This window comes from Haliotis asinina, chromosome 7, assembly GCF_037392515.1.
Source record: "Haliotis asinina isolate JCU_RB_2024 chromosome 7, JCU_Hal_asi_v2, whole genome shotgun sequence".
Taxonomy (NCBI): domain Eukaryota; kingdom Metazoa; phylum Mollusca; class Gastropoda; order Lepetellida; family Haliotidae; genus Haliotis; species Haliotis asinina.
The window spans coordinates 59,380,086-59,403,139 of record NC_090286.1 but is presented as its reverse complement, the minus strand read 5'-3'; the positions used below and the strand labels follow the sequence as shown (position 1 = coordinate 59,403,139).

The 23,054-nt window shown below is 37.4% G+C and overlaps 1 protein-coding gene across 1 annotated transcript; it reads left to right on the top strand.

Annotated features, from left to right (window-relative positions):
* The first annotated feature begins 314 nt into the window (after positions 1-314).
* On the top strand, positions 315-22,662 carry LOC137290519 (S-phase kinase-associated protein 2-like). Its single transcript, XM_067821522.1, has 10 exons — positions 315-443; positions 4,265-4,469; positions 7,142-7,277; positions 8,412-8,520; positions 11,280-11,394; positions 11,575-11,624; positions 12,062-12,196; positions 12,554-12,780; positions 15,414-15,576; positions 18,598-22,662. The coding sequence occupies exons 1-10, from the start codon at positions 373-375 to the stop codon at positions 18,791-18,793; spliced, it is 1,407 nt and encodes a 468-aa protein (XP_067677623.1). The 5' UTR covers positions 315-372; the 3' UTR covers positions 18,794-22,662.
* The last annotated feature ends 392 nt before the right edge of the window (positions 22,663-23,054 follow it).

Below are 23,054 nucleotides of genomic sequence, written 5' to 3'. Positions count from 1 at the left end.
ATGGTTGGTTCTTCTTTATAAGCATAAATGACATTCCCCAGCATTGCCAAATGCGTTCATGTGTTTTTGTCATGAAGTAAATTGGTATGATAAAGGATATATTATGTTTTTGTTGTAGCGCTGATGCTTGTATCTAACCTGAACTCTAACTTTATGTTCAAAACAGTTTAACCATTACTGGTTCACTTTGAAAAAAGTGGTATATTTATGTAGATGCCATCAGATGTTTATAATATAATTTGTAATGTATTCTATTGTTATGAATATACTATGTCAGGGAAAAGGACATTTACTTCCGGCAAATATACGCATGCGTGGCTTGGAAATTTTTACGCGAAAATATGCTGGGGACCCTTGGCGCTAAAATCAAAGATGGGTAAAAACAAGGCTGGAAAAAAATCTACACTGGAGTCATCTAAAGAAAATTCATTTACAAATCCAAGGTATATGCAATATTTTATAGCCAAACAAACTTTTAACTGCAAAATCAGCTCCTAAAACCTCTCCGTTTTTGTGATTTTGCAAATTTAAAGTTCGTTTTGTGTCATGGGCTTAGCATCCAGTGATTCTTTGCAAAGGCCCATCAATACACATATGTACCGTTAAAGTATTATGTTTGTTTTCTGACAAAATGTTAGATTGACAATTACCATATTATGTCAGTACACACTGTTTCAACTTTTCTTTATCAATGCTAATCACTATAGTGAGCCAGGCTTCTTTGTCAACAAGTACAGTACAGATTAAGATTGCTTGTTATCTGTGTTTCCTCCCACGTTCTTCAAAGTTAGTTCTCTCATGCTGAAATGTTAAATGACATTTTAACATTTTGTGATATGACTTTGTTTATTTCTTTTTTAACGTTGAAATAATATTTTATTTTTAGGTGAGAATTTCTGTCATAAATGATCAACTTACGCAAATCCTTTGGGAACAGAATAATGTGTATTCTTTGAAAATAAATTCTGTGTCTAAACTGTACATATTTCTATTTTATAATGCTAAATTACCACCCAGTCTTTATTCATATCTACTTGGTAAGTAAATTTTTTTGTGTTCATATTTTTTAAATTTTAGTGGTTGATTTTTCCTTTTTTCCTTTTTTTTTTAAAAGTAAATTGCATTTCCCTGTTCTACAACCATCTGACAATATTTTTCTTTCCATATGTGGATTGTGCACAAGCAGAAAACACCCCAACTTCATTAGAAGACTACTAGTTGAATTAATAAGCAAGTAGTGTGTATCACAATCGGAATCAATTATCGGTTATATTTTAGATGAACTTTTAACATTAGCTAATTGCAGCATGGAAATGAAACAACTTGATGGGAATACGGATTTGAAGAAAACCGATAAATTGAAGACATGGTCTTTATATCATTAAAGGGGCACTGATGCGGAGCGAATAATGTTTCTCGCTAACGGTCTAATTACTGAACCAAACTGCAAATTGGTCAGCGCCCGCTCCTTCGACCGTGACGGACAAAGGAACTGGGCTCCTGTCCATATTAGCAGAATTTCTTCACCCAAAAGAGTCAGGAGGCCGGATGCCCATGATATGCCATTATATAAAAATATCCATGGTATTCCTTGTCTGATCGTAACAAAATATCCCAGCAGTGTAGTTTTTTTCGGATGCTTGGATGGTATAGTTACTCAATTTGATCCTATTTCTCTGTTTTTAACCTCGACATTCAATCATGTTACATGAAAATATGATGTCTACAGGCATGTAGCAAGCCATTTGTTTCACTCCGGAAGATTGCAAAGCTTTATATATATAGGTAGTTTTGAGTGTTAGTTCAGCTGTGATAGCAAATATCATACGTAAAGTTTGGTAGCTATGGTAGCTACAATGGTTTATTATTTATGATAATAAAAACACACAGTTGATTTATTTGAATTCGTAAACAATAAACGATGACTTTGCCTTTGGTGGAGAAATCTGAAAATTTTCTTACGTAAAAAATCCCCTTATTTCACCTATTTACCCAAGTACACAGCAATTGCCTGTATGTATTACTTATGTAACGAAATTCCGTTGGTATCCTCAAAACAGTTTCGGCCCATAAGTATTTTCAGGCTGCATGCCACACAGAGATTACATCTTCCTTGCTGTAACTCGCGTTCGATGGTGTAAACCTACACATGTTATTTGTCATCATTCTCTGGATGGTCAATTAATGAATTTATAACAGGTATAATTAGTAGTAACACCACTCAGGTTACTCAACAAAGGTTCCCATTTGGCATTTCTCCTGTCTGGAGTAAATACTCAACATTATAAATAAAGGTCTGAAATGGCAAATGTATTGTATGTTATGTAATATGTGCATGTAAGTGATGCAAGAGGGTTTATCAGCTGAGTTACAAAAACAAACATTGATCAAAGGATTAACCGATAATACACTGATTGATTAATTACTTTTGTCAAAAGGTAGTGTGTGTAGATGACTACACCCTGTCGTAAAGTGCGATTGTAAAAACAACATCCTCCCTTCAAAGAATTAACCACCCTTGCGTTGATTGATTGATTGCTCATTATTGGTTAACTAAATTACTTAGAATAGCGGACATCATACAGTTAGTTGCCAGGTGTGCTATCTTGGGTGACCAGTGAGAGGTTTATCAGGTTTTCACCAACGAAAGACGTGAAACGATGTATTACTTTTTCGCAAATTAGACAGTTGTGTAAGACACGCGACACAGAGCAGGATTATTTACCAGCTGCAGATGAATGGAATACGATTTCTTTTACGTGGATATTGATACATTCCTGAACAAGGTAGTAGCCTGACATTGTTGCTATAAAATTAGTCTGTTTTACATTCATTATTTGCATTTTGTTTTAATTTATTTTTTGTAGCATTCAGCAGAATCGATATGGCAGAAAACACACACCTGATCGCGTATGTGTCTGAAATAGGATCCACATTGACAATCTATACAATGTATAAATGTTGCTGTTATGTTAGAAATTTACTTTGAGTATAAGCAGACCGTGTGTTCTTTTATTAATTTTCAAAATCATACAAATATGACAATAAACTAATTAGGGTTATGAGACAAAATATAGAGACGTACATTGGCTTCGGTATTTTTCCGTCCTAATAGTTTTTTACCATTTCTACCACTGGCAGATGATTAATCTTCAAAGTGTTTCATTTGTTTTCATAATACATTTGTAATGCAGTTGATCTGTCTATAATTAAACTATCAGTTGCACATACGGACTGCGCAGCAGAGGTCACGAACCAGTCACGAATTCTGGGATATCATCTGGGTACTCACTGGAGAAAAACAATAACAAAAGTTTACACCAGTCCACGGAAATTGCTCTGCATCAGTGCCCCTTTAAATAGCCATCTTGATATCTTGTATTACACCAAACAGATGCAGACTAAAGCACATAATATTTCTTACAACACACATGTGTAATGAGTGAGTGATTGAATGAGTTACAATTCATAGTCACAATGGCAGTATTTCAGCCTTTTTGTGACTTAAAATGATTATAAATTCATGATAAATGCTCAAATTCCCCAAACCTGTAGACGAACCTCAGTAAAGGTAGTTATAGTAATACAAAATAAAACTAGCGTGTATTTCTATATAGGATTTAGACAATACAATGTTAAAAATGCCGAGGATTGCCAACAACTGAAGGTAGGTCTATTCTATTCTAGGGACCATGGTGAGTTACAGTACCTTTGCTGCCTGCATGGACCCCAGCAAGATTTATAAGATCCCTTTAGCCATTTGCGATTGTACTGATATTTAGCCATAATTAAACAACAAATATTCTATGATTAAAAAGGTGTGTAGAGCTAAACTTACTTTGAAAGTTTTGGGACTATACATGGGTAAAGCTATGTTAGCTATAGTTTGGTATTATTGGAATGGGCTTTGTCTAATTTTGTTATTGAATCAAAAATCTTGTATCTGTTCTACTTGTTTGAAAGAACACCTGCATTTTAAAAAGATGGTGTGTATCTAAAAGCATAGATACCCACTTGAAATTGGAAATACCCACTTAGTTTCAATAGTATGGGTATCTTACTCACATGGTCAAAAGCTTATCCGGAGCTTTGCTACTGGCATCTTTGAGTTAGGAGTTTAAGTACACTATTGAAAAACTTTATGGATAACAATTAATTATATTTCAGGAGTGTGACCTTTTTATACAGATACTTTGTGTGTATCATTTCTAAATGCCATTGAAAGACTGTAGTGTAATCTTTCATGCTATTTGTGCTTCTCCAGCAAAAAGCGTCGAGTGGAATGTGGAATCCACTGTCGGAAGCGTACAACATGGGCCGTGGACAACTGCAACACAGAGCAGATCTACCAGGAAATGGGTGTGGAGTTGCTGTCTGACAGCAGCCATGAAAGTGCTTCAAGTCTGGCTGAAAATACGCCAACAGTGTGTGGCTGTGCTCAAGGAAACACACCACTACAAGTACCACAAGTATGTACATACAAACAATACTTATTATGATCTCAGATTTTTAACTTCTGTAATGTTAACACAACTTACCTGTCTTTGCTTTTAACATGTATGCAGTATTAGTAAAGTCACGGAAATATTGTCTTAACTGAGGCTGAGCAGCATTATTTGTATATTCTTTTCACAATATGAAGACCAATATTATTTTGGAATGCTCATATATTAATGGTACAACGGTACACCATGTCACGGTTTGGTATGTATCACAGTACACACAGTTTTTGTTTTAGTATAATGGTTTTGAATTCAATAGGATGAATGTTTTTGTGGCAAGGCACTGTTGGTTTGGTTAATTGAATTAGTGGGAGCTGTTGACAGTAGCGACACAGAAACGTCAGAAGCTAGCTACATGAAGATGTCATTTAGAATTAAATCATATGGAATATTTGGGACAACATCATAAAAGTAATTTGCATATGGTGAGTTAGATTATACTTTCAGTACGAAAACCGAATATAAAGTAAATTTTGTTGTACCGAACTAAAAACAATACACTGTGGTATACCATTTCAGTTCTATCATATATGAAGGTGGTTTGAAATAGTGAATATTAACATGTACAGAGTATTAACTATTATACACTTGCCAGACACCTTCGAAATGTTTCCTAAATTCCAAAACACGTAGATAAGAACTTAATTCTCTGTTACCAGCCTTCTGTGCATACACTTCCATAAATAACATCAACATGAGGTAACAGACTCATCTGTTTTAGATATAGTTTACAATGAAATATTTACAACCTTTGATGTAGGACAGATTAAGAAGTGCATGCTTGCCATTATTGTCACCAGCTTCTTGTTTTGTTCTGTTTATGAACTTTAGGTCATGTATTAATGTTCCAGATTTCAAAAAGAAGCTGTCTTTTGAATGAAACTGTTGAGTGCACCATTTATTAATATTGGAAATAAAAGCTTAATTATTTTTGATTAACATAGTAATGAACAGCCCAGAGAAATAAGTCAGTCAAATAACTGGTATGGGTTTCTGCAGGAAAGTTAGAGAAAACACTGAAAGACACAGAAAAATCTTGAGCAGTGATGGTAACTTGTGATACAGATATTGGGAGGTCATGAATGCTGTCAGCTCTGCACCTTGCTCACCTTGTTATCTTACACTTCCGTCGGGTCCTAGTCAAAATGGCCACACGTCAAAATAGCCACAGAAAAGTCAAAATGGCCACAAACCCCTTATCAAAATGGCCATACCAAAAAGTCAAAATAGCCACACAAAAAGGTCAAAATGGCCATAAATTATTTTATTATTTTTCAGTCCTCATGACATTTGTATTATTTGATATCAAAGTGTAAAAATGAGAAAAGAAGTTATATCAGACAAAACCTGATGTTTATTACTCATAGACAAATCATTTTATACAAATAACAAATATATATGTACGTATGTTCTTTACTCATGTACCAGGATCTTTTCACTGTTTATTTTTACTGTTTATCAGTTACTTCTAGTCAAAATCTTGATTTTCTAATTGTCCAGTCAGCTGTTGCGTCCAGTCAAAAACTTGAACATTCCAATAGTCCTCTTTGGATTTCCATGGCTGCTTACTTGTCCTGAAAAGTATAAGAACAATATCAATAGACACAAGGATTAACAATTAATTGATCAATGGTGCCTAGTTAATGAGGCACTTCTAGATTCACATATTAATTAAGGTTACACAATGTATGTAATCATGTGTTGATAAGTATTTAACGAGCCAATTAGAGGATAAGTGGGCATTACACCCTCTGACCTCTTGAAGACTGAAATGAAAATAAATTTAATAAATATGACATCATACATGTAATGTCTGTTGTATTTACAACATTACATTACAAAGCATATGTATGGTAATAACGAGCTACAATGAATTACGTTTATTTACTAGATGATATATATTTATCATTTCATATATTTGAGAAGAGGGGAAATACGTTTTGGACATAGGTTTATCCACTAGACTCCATCAGTAGAGGTTCCCTTTCTCGAGAAGGGTGAACTTGTCTTTCACCTCAGTCTCAAAGTATCAATGAGGAAAGTACCTCAATAATGGACACCAAGTTTTGTGCCATATAATTTCTGTCATTTTTACACTTTGATATCAACTAATACAAATGTCATTTTGACATATTTGTGTGGCCATTTTGGCTAGGGTCAGTGTGGCCATTTTGTCATGTGGCCATTTTGACCTGTTCCCATTCAGTCAACTTGCATCAGCAAGAGCTGACAATCTTATGTTACATCATTCCTTTGGCCATTACCCTTTCATCTTCAGTAATTATTATTACAATCCTGAATCATGTTAAAACTTATTGTTTGTCTGTATTTTGCGGTTTTAAGGTACTTTTTAAAATTATGTAGATAGAATCTATGTATCCAAAATATGCACAGAAAATAGTTTTTGCATGGTTTTATTATTTTTTTTGCATTTCACTCATAATTATCTTGAAAAGTGAAATTCATTGGTGTCAAAGGTCATATTTTCTAGCAAAGCAACTGTTATATTCTCCAATGCAGCTGTCTTGTCAAAGAAGTAATATCTCCCAAGTAGTGATGATTTTGGGAGAAGTGATGATAGTGAGAGTGGTGATGATTGAGAGTAGTGATGATTGTGAGTATATATTATATTCTCCCAGGCTCCGAGAGTACTGCTGCCTTGTCAGAGGGACAACTTCTCCCCCAGTAGTGATGACTGTGATAGTCTGTTGACACCTAAAAGAAGCATACGAAGATTTCTGGGACCTAAATACCACAATGACATAGATGGACAAGGTGAGAATGTTTATGTGACACTTTATGTGGGATTCAGAACTGATTGCATAAATGTGCCAACTGGGTCGCTGAAATCAGTTTAGCGATGTTGTAAGGAAACAGAAGCACTGACTGTGTTGATATGCCATGCATATGGACTGACTCCACAACAATGAGGCCAAGTAAATAAATGTTGGGATTCCAATCACATCTCTCTTTTTTTCACATTTGTGTTTAAAAGTAAAGTACACACTGATGACACATTTATCAATGTGTAATTGTTATTCAGTCAAGTTTGCAGCCTCCATGTCGACTTTCTCTATCAGAATGACTGATGTCCCGCGGTCCAGGGGTAAAACAATGGTATCTGAAAACTTATTTCATTCATACTGTTTAAAAAGATATGGTTGGCACTAGAATTCATTGGTTGGTTGGGTTTTTCAACAAAACTTAGCTTATGACCTCTCAGTAAAGGCACAATGTCACATTTCTCTACATAATTACCAACAATCCAGTCGTTGGGAATGCTATCATGTACTTTATTCCAAACGATCATGTACACTTACAAAATGTACAAAATCATTACAATATTAAATTAATAATTTGTAGGAACTGTTTCATCGTTGCATTAAACCAACTCTTGTGCCCCCGTCCGGTCTACCATTAGTTCAAGCAAATTCCCATTCTTTCCGAAAATCCTATAATGCAACATGATTGCGATCAGTATGGCAAACACAGGCAGCACCACATGCAACAGTTTTCACTGTTCAGAGCAATTGTTTACATTCCATGTATGGCAGGTGTTATCTGGTTAGAAGCTGTTCACCTTGAAGTTTCAATGATTGATCTCAGGTAAATCGTAAGGGATAATAAGTCTTTTATTGAATCAAGAGGAAGAGTGAGTGCATATGTCCTCAATATATAAAATATAAATATAAGCTAAAATATTGTCAGAAATGTGTAACATTTTGCCTTTGAATGGGCTTTTAATCCTACCTTGCAAAAAACATGCATACTGGCAACAATTTGAAGACTAATATGTACTGCTTATGACTTGCTGTCAATGATTTTTTTTTTAGTGTCATACTTTACTTATGTTATGCTTATGGTCTGTTTTTGAAATGGTTAATCTGAGAACATTTTGTGTTTGTACAGATCATTTTAACAACATGTATGATGAAGCCATCTTGAAGGTATTCCAGTGGCTGCCTAAGTTTGTGTTAGCATCATGTGCTCGAGTTTGCTCACGCTGGAATAGGCTAGTGTGAGTATTACCCTGTTCAGTTACTGTAAATGATTTCAACTATAAATCTGGTTAATGTTTGTTTATCACGATCAGATTTCTGAACACTTCATGAAACATCCAGTGTTTTGTCGGTTATTATTTGATAATTTACATTCAAGCAGGTTTGAGCAGCTGTTGTTTATTATCTGATGTTTAGAGTTAGAGACACTCTTTTACATTAGTCAAAATAGCCAGAGAAGCAAGTTCATCAATCTGTAGCTAGTTTTAGGTGTGTATTGTTAGGGGCCTGATGACCTGTCATTGCACTGTCATTCTGTATACAGTATCAATATCATACAGTGGTTGTATACTTTTCCTTATCCTGACATATTTCCTTCCTCTATGCGAAGATAGTGGAACACTTGAAATCCCAGTCACATGACCAGCCCTGTTTGTCACTCTCTCCTCCATCGCCTGACGAGACGGTTGGAGTCAACTTGAGACCTTATACAGTATTTGATATCCTTCGGGCTCAGGGAGCATAAACAAACATCAAGAGTATCTCAACCCATGCCCCCCCTCGTGACCAGTGAACAACTTACAGTGTTAATGGTGTGAAGACAGAACGATTCTGGTACCAACATTCATTACAGATGAAGCTTGTGCCTGTTCGTACTACCTCACCAACTGTCTTCATGAATATTCAACTGATAGAAATGTTCCTGCAAGAATGAGTGTGGCGTACATAGAATGGTATTGCATTACCGGAAGATTTGATGAAGTCAGAGTTAAATCTGAAAAAAGTTCTACATTCTGAGAAGGAAATCTTCACAACTCTAAAGTGTTGAGACAACGGACACACTCTGCATGTCAACCACCTGGAGATGAACGTTCTAATGACCACAGTACCACATTGAGGAACAGACTACTGATTCAACCTATAAAAAATATGCGATGAAAAAAGCTGGCGAATTCGTAGTTCAAATGATTCACTAATTTTCCTCCAGCACTGGGGAAAAGGTGCTTTCAACAACTATGCTGTGCTGCGCTCATAACGCATGCGCAGTGATTAGGTTTGCAGAGTTTCAAACAGTATGCATGCCTGGAGTATGAGGTCGTGAGCAGTAGTCTATTCTTGGTTGTGTACACAAACAAGTAAATAATCTACTTGTTACATGAAAAAGACTTGTTGATTGTGATGAGCAGACTCTGTCGCAGAGTTTATTGACACTTATATGTCTGCCTGCCTGTCTGCTAAAGACAATATGCAATGCACAACAATCATTGACCACATGCAATTTGAAATTAGCATCTATCGGGTTTTTAAGTCATAAACAAAGAGCTGGCTAAGCGTATCGGCAAATGAACCAGTGGCCAATGACAAGGCATCATTACACATGACTGGCTGTGACTGGGTTCGTTATCATGGTCACTTCGTTTCGAGGGAGGTAAACCCAAGAACAAAACGTTGCACTTTTGATTTGTGATTTTACGCACATAATTTTGTTTATTTGCTTTTTTCACAATCGCCAGTGCATTTTATATATCATGAACAAGTGATAACTGTTTTAATTATGTTTGATGTTTTGGTTGCATGTGACCTGTAAAGGTTCTACATGCTTGACCTACTTATGGGCACTCAGATCTGTCTTCACCAGGACATCTGGGGTCAAACTGACAAAGGGCCGGCTTTGCTCGCCCTACTGCACTGGTTCAAGCTGGAAGACCGACAACGCAGATTTAAGGCACCAGCTTGGGACTTGAATGTTGTACTTCAACATCTTACCAGTGACACTTACGAGTCTCTAGATCAGACATCCTTCAAACTGTTGACACACACATCGCTGTTTCTACTTGCCATATGTACAGCAGCACAGATGTCAGAAATACATGCTTTGGACTTCAATTGTACATGATTCGACACCGATCATCGTGAGACTGTAATGGAATTTTCTGCCAAAAAATCAACTGCCTGAACAACTAGTACGACAATTCCACATCCTGGCATTATTGACAGTCCTTGGGACTGCATGATACACAGGATTTATCATTATGCCCAATGAGAGCATTAAAAATCTGTTTAGTTGTCTTGCATTTGATTGGATGGTCATAGGTCACTCAAAGGTTACCTGACGCAATCTCTTACCAGGTTTTGTTTGACCCAGTATAGGAATGTAATGAATGACACTGGGGCTAAGTTTACTTAGACTGCTGGCTGGTCTATATATCATCATGTTCCAGCCAATGATCACTTGACAAGAAGAGAAGGTTGACTGGATGTGATCTACCCGTTTCACGGATGAAAGATCAGGTTGGAATTACTGCTGTTACAGTTCCTGAAGGGAGGACGTACTGGATGTACTTAAATGGTAGCCAACAAAATCAATCGTGGTCTGATCCACCGCTGATTACGTCAGATTCTGTAAGCAAATATACATGTGGAAAAATATGTAATTTTCTGAATAAAATTAATATTTTATACTTATCTGGACTCATGATGTTATGCCCTCCCTACCGCCCTGCTCAGAGACATTTGATTCATGTCGGGCTTATGGAATTATGGAAAGAGTGACAAATAGGGTTGGTCATGTGACCAGTGTGGCAGGAAACGGGACTTCCAGTGGGTGAGTGTATTGTACATCCGCTTCAAAAGAAGGGATGTCAAGTGTTCCACTATCTTCACATAGAGGGAGGAGATAAGCAAATAAGCATGATTTGGGGTAAGTATATACTATAAACTAGTTTATTCAGAAAATTACATCAGTTAAAATGGATCTTGTACAACTGTTGTGTCTCAGCATGGACGAGTCTCTGTGGAAGCGGATAGATCTGTCCAACAAAGCCTTGGGACCTGGAACACTGGGCAATGTCATCAACAGAGGTGTACGCATCCTCCGCTTGGCTAAAGCAGAGGTGAGATAGCTCTTGTCATTCTTGGCTAAACTTGTTGGTGTCTTGTCTGTACATGAATTAAAATGAATTAATCAAACTAAATAAGTGTAAGTTTATGCAGGTACCTGACCTGACAAATTGTACTAGACAGTGAATCATGAACTTTCTTCAACATCTCCTTCATAATGATCTTTTTTTCAGATTGAGAATCCATTATTCACAGGTCCAACCAAAGAAATCAAAGCTTCAAGGTGAGGTTTGCAGTGAATGTTTGTCAGTAATGCCTGTCGAATGATAACACTGGCAGAGCACCAGTAAGTCAAGTTTAAGTAATTTTATATCTATGACCAACAGTGTGTGCAATTGTTTGATTCAGTGTGTCAGTCTGCTTTTGGTGTGTTTGGTAAAAGCCAACAATAAATATCACCAGTTTAGTCCCAGTTTAGCTCAGAGGCCATGGACCATCCATGCAAAGTGTTTATATACCTGTTATAGCTGTAAGAAATGTTTTACAATACAATGTTCATGGATGCCTCCATTTTCATGTAAACTATGGTTTACCCACTGTTTTTATCTTTTTAAGAAAGCCTCTCAGTTGAATTTATGTCAAGTGTACACAACATACAAAAGAACGGAGAACGATTAAATTTTAGCAACACATGTATATATTGTGTTTGTGTGTCTCCAGTATGTACCGAGTCCAGTATTTAGACCTGAGTATGGCAGCCATTGGTGTGGACACCCTGGAACAGCTGTTTTCTGTGTGTACTGATCTAAAGAAAATCAGCTTGGAGAATGCTGAGCTCAGTGATAATATCTGCAGGTTTGTACTGCCATTTGTTTGAGAAAACAGTTCTGAGAGAAAACAAATAGAGTTAATAGTTATTTTTGAAAAATGGGCTGTCAAGAATCCTTTCAGTCACTCTGACATCCTGTCGGTTCGTTCAGTCAACGGTCATGGCTGATGGTGAGTTTGATGGCTGTCAGTGGTCATTAACAGATTTTATAATTTCACCACATTTAACATGTAATGCTACCACATCATTTCTGCAACCTGCCAAGTAGCCTTTCAAACAAATTCCATGCTGGAGATAATGCCTGTATTTGTCATTTATTGATTAAGCTCAGTGAGGCTGGGTTACAAGCAAGTACAAGTTTTCATAGCGACATATACTTTCAGCTATATTGGAGAGAACAAGGATCTGGACACTCTGAACTTGTGTATGTGTCGAGGAATCACTGCTAATGGTCTGGTACCCATCATGTCAAATTGTCGGAAACTTGACTCCATCAATCTGGCCTGGACATCCTTGGATCGTAACAATGTCATGTATGTCACACTTTGTCTGCCGGACAGTGTACGCAAACTCAACATTAGCGGTTGCAGAGACAACATCACTGATGAAGGTAAGGGACACTTGTTTAGGTGTGCTCATCAGTCCCTCCTGGATTCAGTGATTCTGCTGTTGCAGGATAAATCGCTGAATTTACCTTTCGATGCAGAAAATGTGGAAAACACATTTTCTTGCAGAATCTGTGCAGAATTTGCCACATGTCTGCTGTGGAATTTGCTTATATTAAAAACTGAGTGAAAACTGACTGACAGTCGAAATGAAAAGTGAGTGAGTGAGTTTAGTTTTACGCTGCACTCCGCAATATTCCATCTATATGGGGGCGGTCTGTAAATAATCAAGTCTGGACCAGACAATCCAGTGACTAACAACATGAGCATCGAACTGCGCAATTGGGAACTGATGACATGTGTCAACCAAGTCAGCAAGCCTGACCACCCGATCCCGTTATTCGCCTCTTACAACAAGCATAGTTGCCTTCTATGGCAAGCATAGGTTGCTAAAGGCCTATTCTCCCCTGGGACCTTCAGGGGTCAAATTTAAAAGTAGAGATAATGTCCAAAGTAGGATCGTTACACGTAAAACGACTTGATATATTTACTGTGACATTTTCAAAAATAATCATGATTAAAGATATTTTGTTAATAAAGTAAGTTTTAGGCATCTTTCAGATAATATTGTATGAATTTGACACTTCAATTATGTTCTCAAAATCGATCATTCTGAAAATTGAAATTATTTCAGATTTAGTTCACATATAAAATTGTTATTTGCGTGAAACCGGAAGTTGTTCGTCTGCATCAAAGTTAAAAATTCTCAAAAACAGAAAAAGGTGTGGGTGCTTTGTCATCAAACTTACTCAGGATGTGATGTGTACTGTCGACTTAACTTTATATCTGTGTTTGAGAATTAAACTGGGAAGGTCTGTGGAATGTTTTGGTTGTTTTTTGTAAATGTTTTAACCACAGAATGTTTTGCAGAGTATTGAAAAATAGGGTGCAGAATTTGCTTAAATTTGCCACGGAATTCTTAAAAATTTGCCGCAGAATCCAGGAGGGCTGGCTCATATGTTTAGGTTCATTGAACTGTCAACATTACTGCCACTGACAACACAGATACACAACATTCAGAGGTTGCTTCAAAACCATGTTCAGAATACCGTTTTGATAGAAAAAATATACATAAATGTATTAAGACTCACCTGTCAAGTGAAAAATGTGGATTTCTTTTGCTTTTAATTTTGATCAAAGTTACTTCTACAATATTTATCAGTAAGCAGTAGATATTTAGTAGACAGTTATGATATGATATATACTGATAGCCAGCCTGTTATAATCAGATGTCCACATAATACAGTGATGTCCAGAATTATGTCAGTAAATGGCTGCCATGTTTAGGGACAAAGTTTATAGAGGGGCACAGAAAAGTAAATATTAAATCTTACTTACCCCCCAAAATCTACTTTGGATGCATAATACTGTGTGATGTGACCTTTATTTATCCTCACAGCTGTTTTTTTTATTGGAAGATGATGAGTATAGTGCCTGAACATGATGCAGAGGCAATGACTGTTTAATCCTGAGAATCTGCTGAGAGGTTTCTCCTTTGATCTGATGGTGTGAGAAACTCTCTGTAGCATAATCTTCATCAGCAACCCGATCTTTTCTATGCTGTTCAGGTCTGATGATTGTGATGCCACAATAAACATTTGATTTCATTCGTTGTTTTCCAATCTTTTGTAAAATAAGACTCATGCCATGGGCCATTGTCATCTTGGAAAAGATAATCACCATTTGTGAAGTGTTTGGCAATGACAGGAATCAGATTTTGGTCCAATATTGTACTTCTTACTGATGATATTTCCATGAATTTGGAGCACTGTATCAACTCCATGGTATGATGTTCATCTCCATCTTCATCACAGATAGTCCTCCCCTTTTGCTGAAATCAGGGAACCTGCGGCCAACACAATGTGGTCTATACTTATGACCAGGCATTCTCCAAACAGAAATTTTATTTTTGCCAAGAACAATTTTACTTTCACCACTAAATATCACTGGACCAATCAGTGTGATTTTTTCAAATGAAAATGTGTCCTACAATATGACATTCTCTTTAATCTGTTCACAGCACTTACTGTCAGTTTCATCCTCACTAATCTTTTCCTGTAATTCAACTTATGGATATGTCTTTTAACAGTCCTCTTACTTTAGTGGGTAATGCCTCAATAACAATACTTGTAATATCCCCAAGCGAACTTCTTCTGTTGTTTTTGACAGTTCTCAAAAGTGTCTCCTTTCTCTGACAAAACTGGGGGCCTACCATGTCTGGGCATGTTCTCTTCATTTTCCTACACATGAACTCTCTTTAAAAACTTTGAAATTGTGCTTTGATCCCTTTGGACGGAATCTGCAGTGTCTGCCTGTTAAAAACCAGCTAAATTCATCTCGAGTGATTTTCCTTACATGTTTGACAAGCTTTTTCCTTTCTCTTTCCAATTTTGATAAATTCACTTTTAACTTGTGTACATGAAGCAGACAATGAGAGTTACTCCCCCTACATTAACTGTGAGCCTTTTAGTAGATTGTGCCCCACCTGTTACTACTGCTGCCGGGCGGCCATTTTATGACATAATTATGGCACGTCACTGTACATATGAATGTATCTATTGCTGTATTCCCTCTGTAGATGTGTTGCAGTTGTGTCGTGCATGTCCCTACCTGAACGAGCTGGACTTGAGTGATTCCACCAGCATCACCTGTGCATCAGTCCATCACATAGCTGACCATCTGACAGAGCTGGAGCACTTGGCTCTCAGCAGATGCTATCACATCGCCTCCACCACATTCCCGTAAGTATAAATGCTCTCCTCTACTTACATCCAAAGTCCCAACTCTATGTAGCCCATGCTTGTTTAATGGCAAACTGAGGAATAGGTGTTTACTGTGTACTGCTGTATAGCAGAATATCCTTTTATTCATTCCTGATGACAATATGAAAGAGGAGTTGATTCCTTGAATCCGTAATCTTTCTTTACCCTGACTCATGCTTATTTGCTTATTTCCTCTCTATGCGAAGATAGTGGAACACTTGAAATCCCTTGAAGTTCGCTTCTTTTGAAGTGGACGTAAAATCTCACTCGCTCACAAGAAGCCTTCTCGGTTCCTGCCACAACGGTCACATGACTATCCCTGTTAGTCACTCTCTCCTCCATCCCTATTATTATGTCCTACTGTCACTGTGAACTTGGTAAGAATTTTGTTTGTGTTTGTTTACTATTCAAATATGTGCTAAAAACCTTTAAGTAGACTGTCTCAAGTCATGTCTGGCAATTTGAATCTTATTGCGTCTTATTGCCATGTGCTAACTACTGCTGATATCCAGGTTTATAGTGAATCGCCAGACATACCACAGTGGTTGCCTTCGGGATAATATGGAGACTAGGCCCTATCCCAGAAGAGGTTGTCAGAATTGATGTCATCCCAACCACAGCTGAAGTCATCAACATCTTCCAAGGCTGGTCTTCAACTACTAGATACTACTAGATCATCACTGAAACAACGGACCACCTCTTCTATGTAGTCCTTCAGCGAAAATATCGTCCCTCCTGACAAACAAGACATCCATGACGAGGTACAGACCTTCAAGGAATCATCGCAACATGCAGCATCTACCTGACCTTCATCTTCATCTACAACACTGCAACCTTCAGAGAGTCTACACTCAGCATGTCGGATGCTTCTGTGAATCTACATTCACTGCAGCATTTGGACAACTATTACAGTCACCTTGTGTGACAATTCAATAGCTGCAACAGGTCCTCTGGATGAAGAAGATGCATCAGCTATATCATCTCAACGCAGTGACAAGATGCACTGAATGAATGCTTCTGTTCATGGAGATCTTCACCATCACCTGTTCCATTCACCATCAGCTGTATCATCTTGACAGTTTAGATGATTGCACTGTGTGAATGCTCCAGTTCATGAAGATCATCACCATCAGCTGTATCATCTCGACACAGTTTAGAGGATGCACTCTTCATAGACTTGGTGAATGCACACATGCACGTGTCCTGCTACAGCCGCAAGGACTGCATCGCCGATCGTCACAGATGTCATCATTGTTCGTCATCTTCGTTGGATGCAGCATTCACAGAATGATGACCACTCCAGGGATGCACCCAGACATGAATGTCACTCCGACGTTTGGCGCTGGGAGCCAAATACTGCAATGGAATTTGTTGCCCAAAATTGACTGCCTGAACAACTAGTATGACAATTCCACATCCCGGCATTATTGCATGATACACAGGATTTATCATTATGTCCACTCAGAGAATTGAAAATACATCTTCAGTAACACTTTCTCAGTATGAATGAGCGCCGTTATGCTGGGGGCCTAAAAGCAGCAGGATTCGAACCTCTGTGAGCTTCCAACCCCTACAAGGTAAGAGTTTTGGTGTTGACACTCGCTCTACGTGGAAACTGCTCGCTAACATTCATGATGGAGGGCTGCTTTTGGAAATCAAATATGGTGTTTGCCAACCACTACCTACAGGACACTGGAGGACATCAATGGCATTCACAATTTGGATCACAACTGACGGTTCCCTATAGGCACTGAGTTTCACTTATCCTTTTATCATGTGACTTGTTGAGACTAAGAAACCCTGCGGAGTATAATGGTTGAGAATCCATGAGTGATTATGTCCTGTACTCATTATGAAGATACTTGTACACAGCCATGGAGGACGTTGCTGGCATTTACCAGTTTGGGCCACTCGCTGTACCACAACTTACGATTCCACAAAGGTGCTGGTTTTCACTCACCCTTGTTTTAATCAAGAGTGATGATAACCCTGTACTTGTAAGGGAGTTACATGTACATGAAGGAGCAGTGCAACTCTATGATGAGGACATCATGAAGAAAGAGTTGGTACAGGTAGCATGTTGGAGGAAGAAACTAGTACATCTAAATCTCACTTTTTATCACCTGACTTGTTGAGACCAAGATACTTTGTGGAGTAAAATGGTTGAAAGTCCATGCGCATATCTGGAAAAGACTAGCATGAGTGATTTTGACCAGGTACTCGTAATGAAGATACTTGTGAAGCGTCGCAACTTGTCTTGATAGAAATCTTGACATACAGTTGTATTAGACACTAGCAGGATACTAGCTGATATATATCACCATGTTCCTGAATTACCGCTGTTACGGTTCCCCAAAGGGAAGGGTAAGTACTGGATGTACTCATGTGGCAGCCAACAAAATCCATCATGGTCTGACCCACCGCCGATTGCTAGTATGTCAGATTCTGTAAGCAAATAAGCATGAGTCAGGATAAGGAAAAATATGTAATTTTCTGAATAAAATTGATATTTTAAACTTATCCTGACTTATGATGTTATGCCCTTTCTACCGCCCCAGTCAGACATGTTGGATTCTCTGCATTTCTTGTGTCAGGCTTATGGAATTACGGAAAGAGTGACAAACAGGGTTGGTCATGTAACCAATGTGGCAGGAAACGGGGACGCTTCCTGTGGGTGAATGTGATTGTACATCCATTTCAAAAGAAGGGACCTTCAAGGGATTTGTTCCACTATCTTCGCATCAAGGGAGGAAATAAGCAAATGAGCACGAGTCAGGATAAGTATAAAATATGAACTGAATTCAGAAAATTACAATCTTTTAACAATGGGATAATGACAGACCACATTGCATTGTATGTGCACACAGTAATGTAAACGGTAAGCAATCTATTTGAACTTTAAGGATTTTTTTTATTTTGATCCATTAACCTGTTGGGAAGCATAGCTAATGTGTATGGTTTATATTTGGAAGACTTTTCATTTTGACCTTTTTCCATCAGTGTTCTTGACAAGATCGGCAACCTGCTGGCACTAGATCTGTTTGGGATGTTCCGTGAGGATGCACTGCAGGTTGTGCGTCGCAGCATGCGCCATATAGAGATTAACAAGTTCCCCTTCTCCAGCATCGCCAGGCCCACCACTGGCATCAGACGCACCAGCATCTGGGGGATCCGTGTCCGCGACAACAAAGTCTGATAAACATTCACACTAGGCAGCCTTTTTATATATCATAGACCAAGCAATACATTTCAGCTTCTTGCAATGTATCTTAATATTTCATTGACAATTGTATAAGGTTACTATGGAGACATTCCTGTGGTAATATTTGGCACCTTGAATTGTCAGCTACTGGTTTAAAATGTTTCTAATAACATTTCTCTTACAAAGAAAGTTCATTAAGGATAGTCTTCAAAACAAAAAATTAAAATCAAAATGTGTTTTCTGTTTGAATGCCTTCAGTCATGTGATATATTGATGTTTGCAAGCATCTCAATGTGAATCGAAGCTTGGTCCTTGAGAAGATTTTATATCATCTGTGATTACTTCAATGCAGCGGAGTTTATCTCCATGTTTAGTGGTGATCCATTGTTAAACATACAATCCATTTCTCTTAATGATGTTATTGTTAATTTACATAGTTACTTTTTGATGAAGAAGCTGAAAGTATGGTACAATGTCTACATGTGTACCAGGCTTTAGTGTTTAGTATCTCAGGTATTTTCTTATCAAGATGGGTGTCTGTGTACCTGTAGCTCTTTCTTTAACTAATGAAATGTTTTTATTGGAGGGATTCTAACCATCTTACAGCAGGTATCACCAAGCCAAATTGAACAATGTTGTAGATAGTAGTCATGGAATTTTACTTCATAGAGTACCATGTTGATATTCATGAGTAGTAAAATTGTTTGAAGGAGGATCTAGAGCAGAATCTGGGGTATAACGTAACTGAGTCAAGCATATGTAAAACCTGGTCAGGAATAACATGTCGTCATTGGGGTCAAAATAACTCAAATGGGGAATACATGGAAATCAGTTTTAGAAGTTCCCTGTTCAAGGATATTCTACCAAAATGCATACAACATGCATTTGCTTTTAGTACACAATTTTGTTAAATCAGTTTGGAGACTTGTCTGTCTGTTTTTATACTGTTTACCTTTGACATGATCGCCAAAAATGGCTGCAACATTGCTGATGTGTCAGTATTTACTCACTTTGATATGCGATCATTGCAAGGTTTATTATTGACTTACAGTACTTACACTTTCTCCTCCCGTCAAAATCTATTGACTCCCAAGAAAAGATGGTTTGGCAGTCACAGTAGCAAATGAATAATTCATGACAATTTTTGTTTCTGAAGGACATATTTCTTACAGAAACCTTTCTATAGATATCAGATTCCCATTCAGTAGGAGAGTAAATATATACAGCCAAGTCTTCTTAATCTGACATCGTCTGTTGCACAGCAAACTGTTGGAATAACGAGGATGTTAGACTGAATAAGTGAGACTAAGTTACGTTTATTCAATTTGTTACCAACAAAAGTGTCGGATAAAGCCGATTGTTGGATAAATGGAGGTCGTATTAACGAGACTTGACTATAAACATGTTTCTGCTGTGCTGAAGGTTACATTCAATAACCCATATGATCTCACGTCAGTATAGATGACTCATGCAATAGATAATTTTCTTCATTTGATCATTGTCCCTCACAGTATTGTAAGTGTGTTGTCCACATAGCTCAAATGTACAAGTTCCATTGATATTAACAAACATTAAATCTCCAGCACGGGCAATGCCTTGAAAGCACCTGTATAAATGTTTCTTCTGCAAATTGTGGGTGGGTAGGGGCATTCATGCCAACATAAGGAAGTCTGAATGTGAATATTCTTGTCATGATGGTTACAAGTAAAAAACATATGCTAATTCCGTTCACTTGTCTAATCCCTGGTGTATAGTGGGGGAACATCAGTGAGTTTCACCCATCGGTACCTGCAATCATACAGCTAGTCAAACTGGATACAACCACTGGCTGCATGGTAGCCCAGGTATCTGAAGCACTGCAGGTCACTGTGTTTTACAGAAGTCTATGATAATGGGTAATCCCAATCTGGCCAGATGACTTCCTGGCGTTCTCATGACCAGACCCTTGCTAGCGGATTCCACCAAAGCAGTATACACCTAAAACCTGCATCACTTCAGGGCTTCCGTGCGCATCAGGCTCACATACCATAAAATAACTACTACAGTCTACAGAACTCAACTGATGCATCTGTTAGTGATTAGTACAGTCAACACATTAATGTTGTGCCCTTTTAGCATGTGTATCAGAACAAATCCTTGAGAATGCTATATGGTATACTGGGTATGTATGAGTGAGGACTTTCCAGTATGACAACACTTCACATGTAACTGGTTCAATATGGAATGGTCAGTATTTATTCAGTATTTATGCGCCATGATTGATCCATCTAGTTGTATTGGTTCTATAATGTATAACTTATACTTCACTGCTATAAATTAAATTCATTTCATACCAGTTGACGCATGTCAAGCTAATTTATGACTAATTTCAGGAGAATTTGTTTAACAACTTGTGTGTTTTATAAAGTGTGGGGTGTCTTTGTTTCAGTATTGCCTTAATGTTAAAATTACCTATCACTTGAAAGTCCTGTAAGTGACAGGAGTTGATGAAGACAAGCATAATCAGAGTGAAAATACTGTCATTACTTCAATTTGTCTGTTCTTCAATGTTGCTGATAAGCAGAATGCAATATTAACTTTCACTCTTCAACAATGATTTTTATTTTTAATGATGTAACTTATCGACAACTTAATGTGTTTACTGATGCTGTTTATGGTTTATATTTGTAATCAATTGAATCATGTTTGTCACATTCTTGTTAAATTTTTATCTTTTTTAATGATGAAAATAATGTTACCATTAATTTTAGATGTTGATCAGTTTGAAATGTTTGTAAAGGGCATTTTGTAACAGCTGTTATATCTGTTAATGGTGAACCCTTCTCTTGAAATGAAGCCGTACTGTATATTATTGATGTCGATCATGTTCAATAAATGACAAACAAATTTTTTCATTTTTCCCTGATATTTGCATGAGCCCATGTTCTTATATCAACTAATAACCCACAGCAGTAATTCAGACACATTCATTCATGTTTCCAGTGTATCCACACATTGTCATGTCCGTAGTAACAGGATGCATTTTATCTGTGGCTTGGTAACCACTGGGTTGACTGTTGCAATACTTTTATCCTCATTTGAATTAAACTTTTTAACTCATCATACTCTTCATAAATTCATAATATTATGAAGACAAGTTATATTGTTGAAAACAATGCTTAATAAAGTCATGCTCAACCTGATGGTTTTGAAAAGTTAAAAACAAAAACTGTTCATGTCTTGAAGAGTATTTGGTATGGTAGTGTAGCCTAATGGTTAAAGTGTCTGCTCATGTTGAAGACCTTGATTTAATTCCCCATATTAGTACTATGTGTGAAGCCGATTTTTGATGTCCCCAGCCATGATATTGCTGGAGCACTGCCCTTAGTGTCATTAAACCATACTCACTCACTTGAAGATTATTTGAGTATCTTGTCCTATCCATGCCCCTGCCATAAAAATCTGTGTTTGGATGATAGTACTTTCATAGACTTCACCTTTCTTTCGAAGGAAATATTAGACATGGCCATATTCCACTAATTCAGTTCTTGGCTTGCCGAAAACTTGACCCTTATTTTGCTGTCACAAAATTTTGTGTACAGTAGTTGAAAAATGTTCTGGCAACAGTTAATGAAAAAGAAAGTCTATGGATGCTATGATGTTTCACAGGAAATACTTTTGTCATCAATTACTATTTGTGCTACATGTGTGTGTTGAGGAGTATTCATGGTTGTGTGATGTTAAGCTCTCTTGAATGTAAAATATCCTGTGTCTGTAGGACAGTGTCAGGCTTAACAAGACTGTTGGGATTGACTTATGAAATTTCCAGATTTTAATGTTAGTTTTTGTATGTGATAATCTGACAATAAATTTCATAAAACATCCTCTTTTTGTGAAGTTATATCATTCCCAATTAGAAGAATCTGACGGATCAAGCAACTGCATGTAGTCAATAAAGAGGCAGTTTGTTATTTAATGAAGTGATTGACATTATGAGATTTGATCTTCCCAATCAGGAGATAGTGACATACACAGTTAGTGAGCCTGACTTCCCAATTCGTACATGACCTACAAAGTTAGTGAGTCTGACTTCCCGATTCGTACATGACATACAAAGTTAGTGAGCCTGACCTGAACACATATAAGTCATATCCTTTAACAAGGATGGGATACTGAAGGCAAACTTAGCCTGGTCCTTTACAGGTGGAAAACTGAAGCCCACATTGCACTCCTGAAGTAAATAATGTCGATGAATGCTTCGTATCTGTGACTGTGG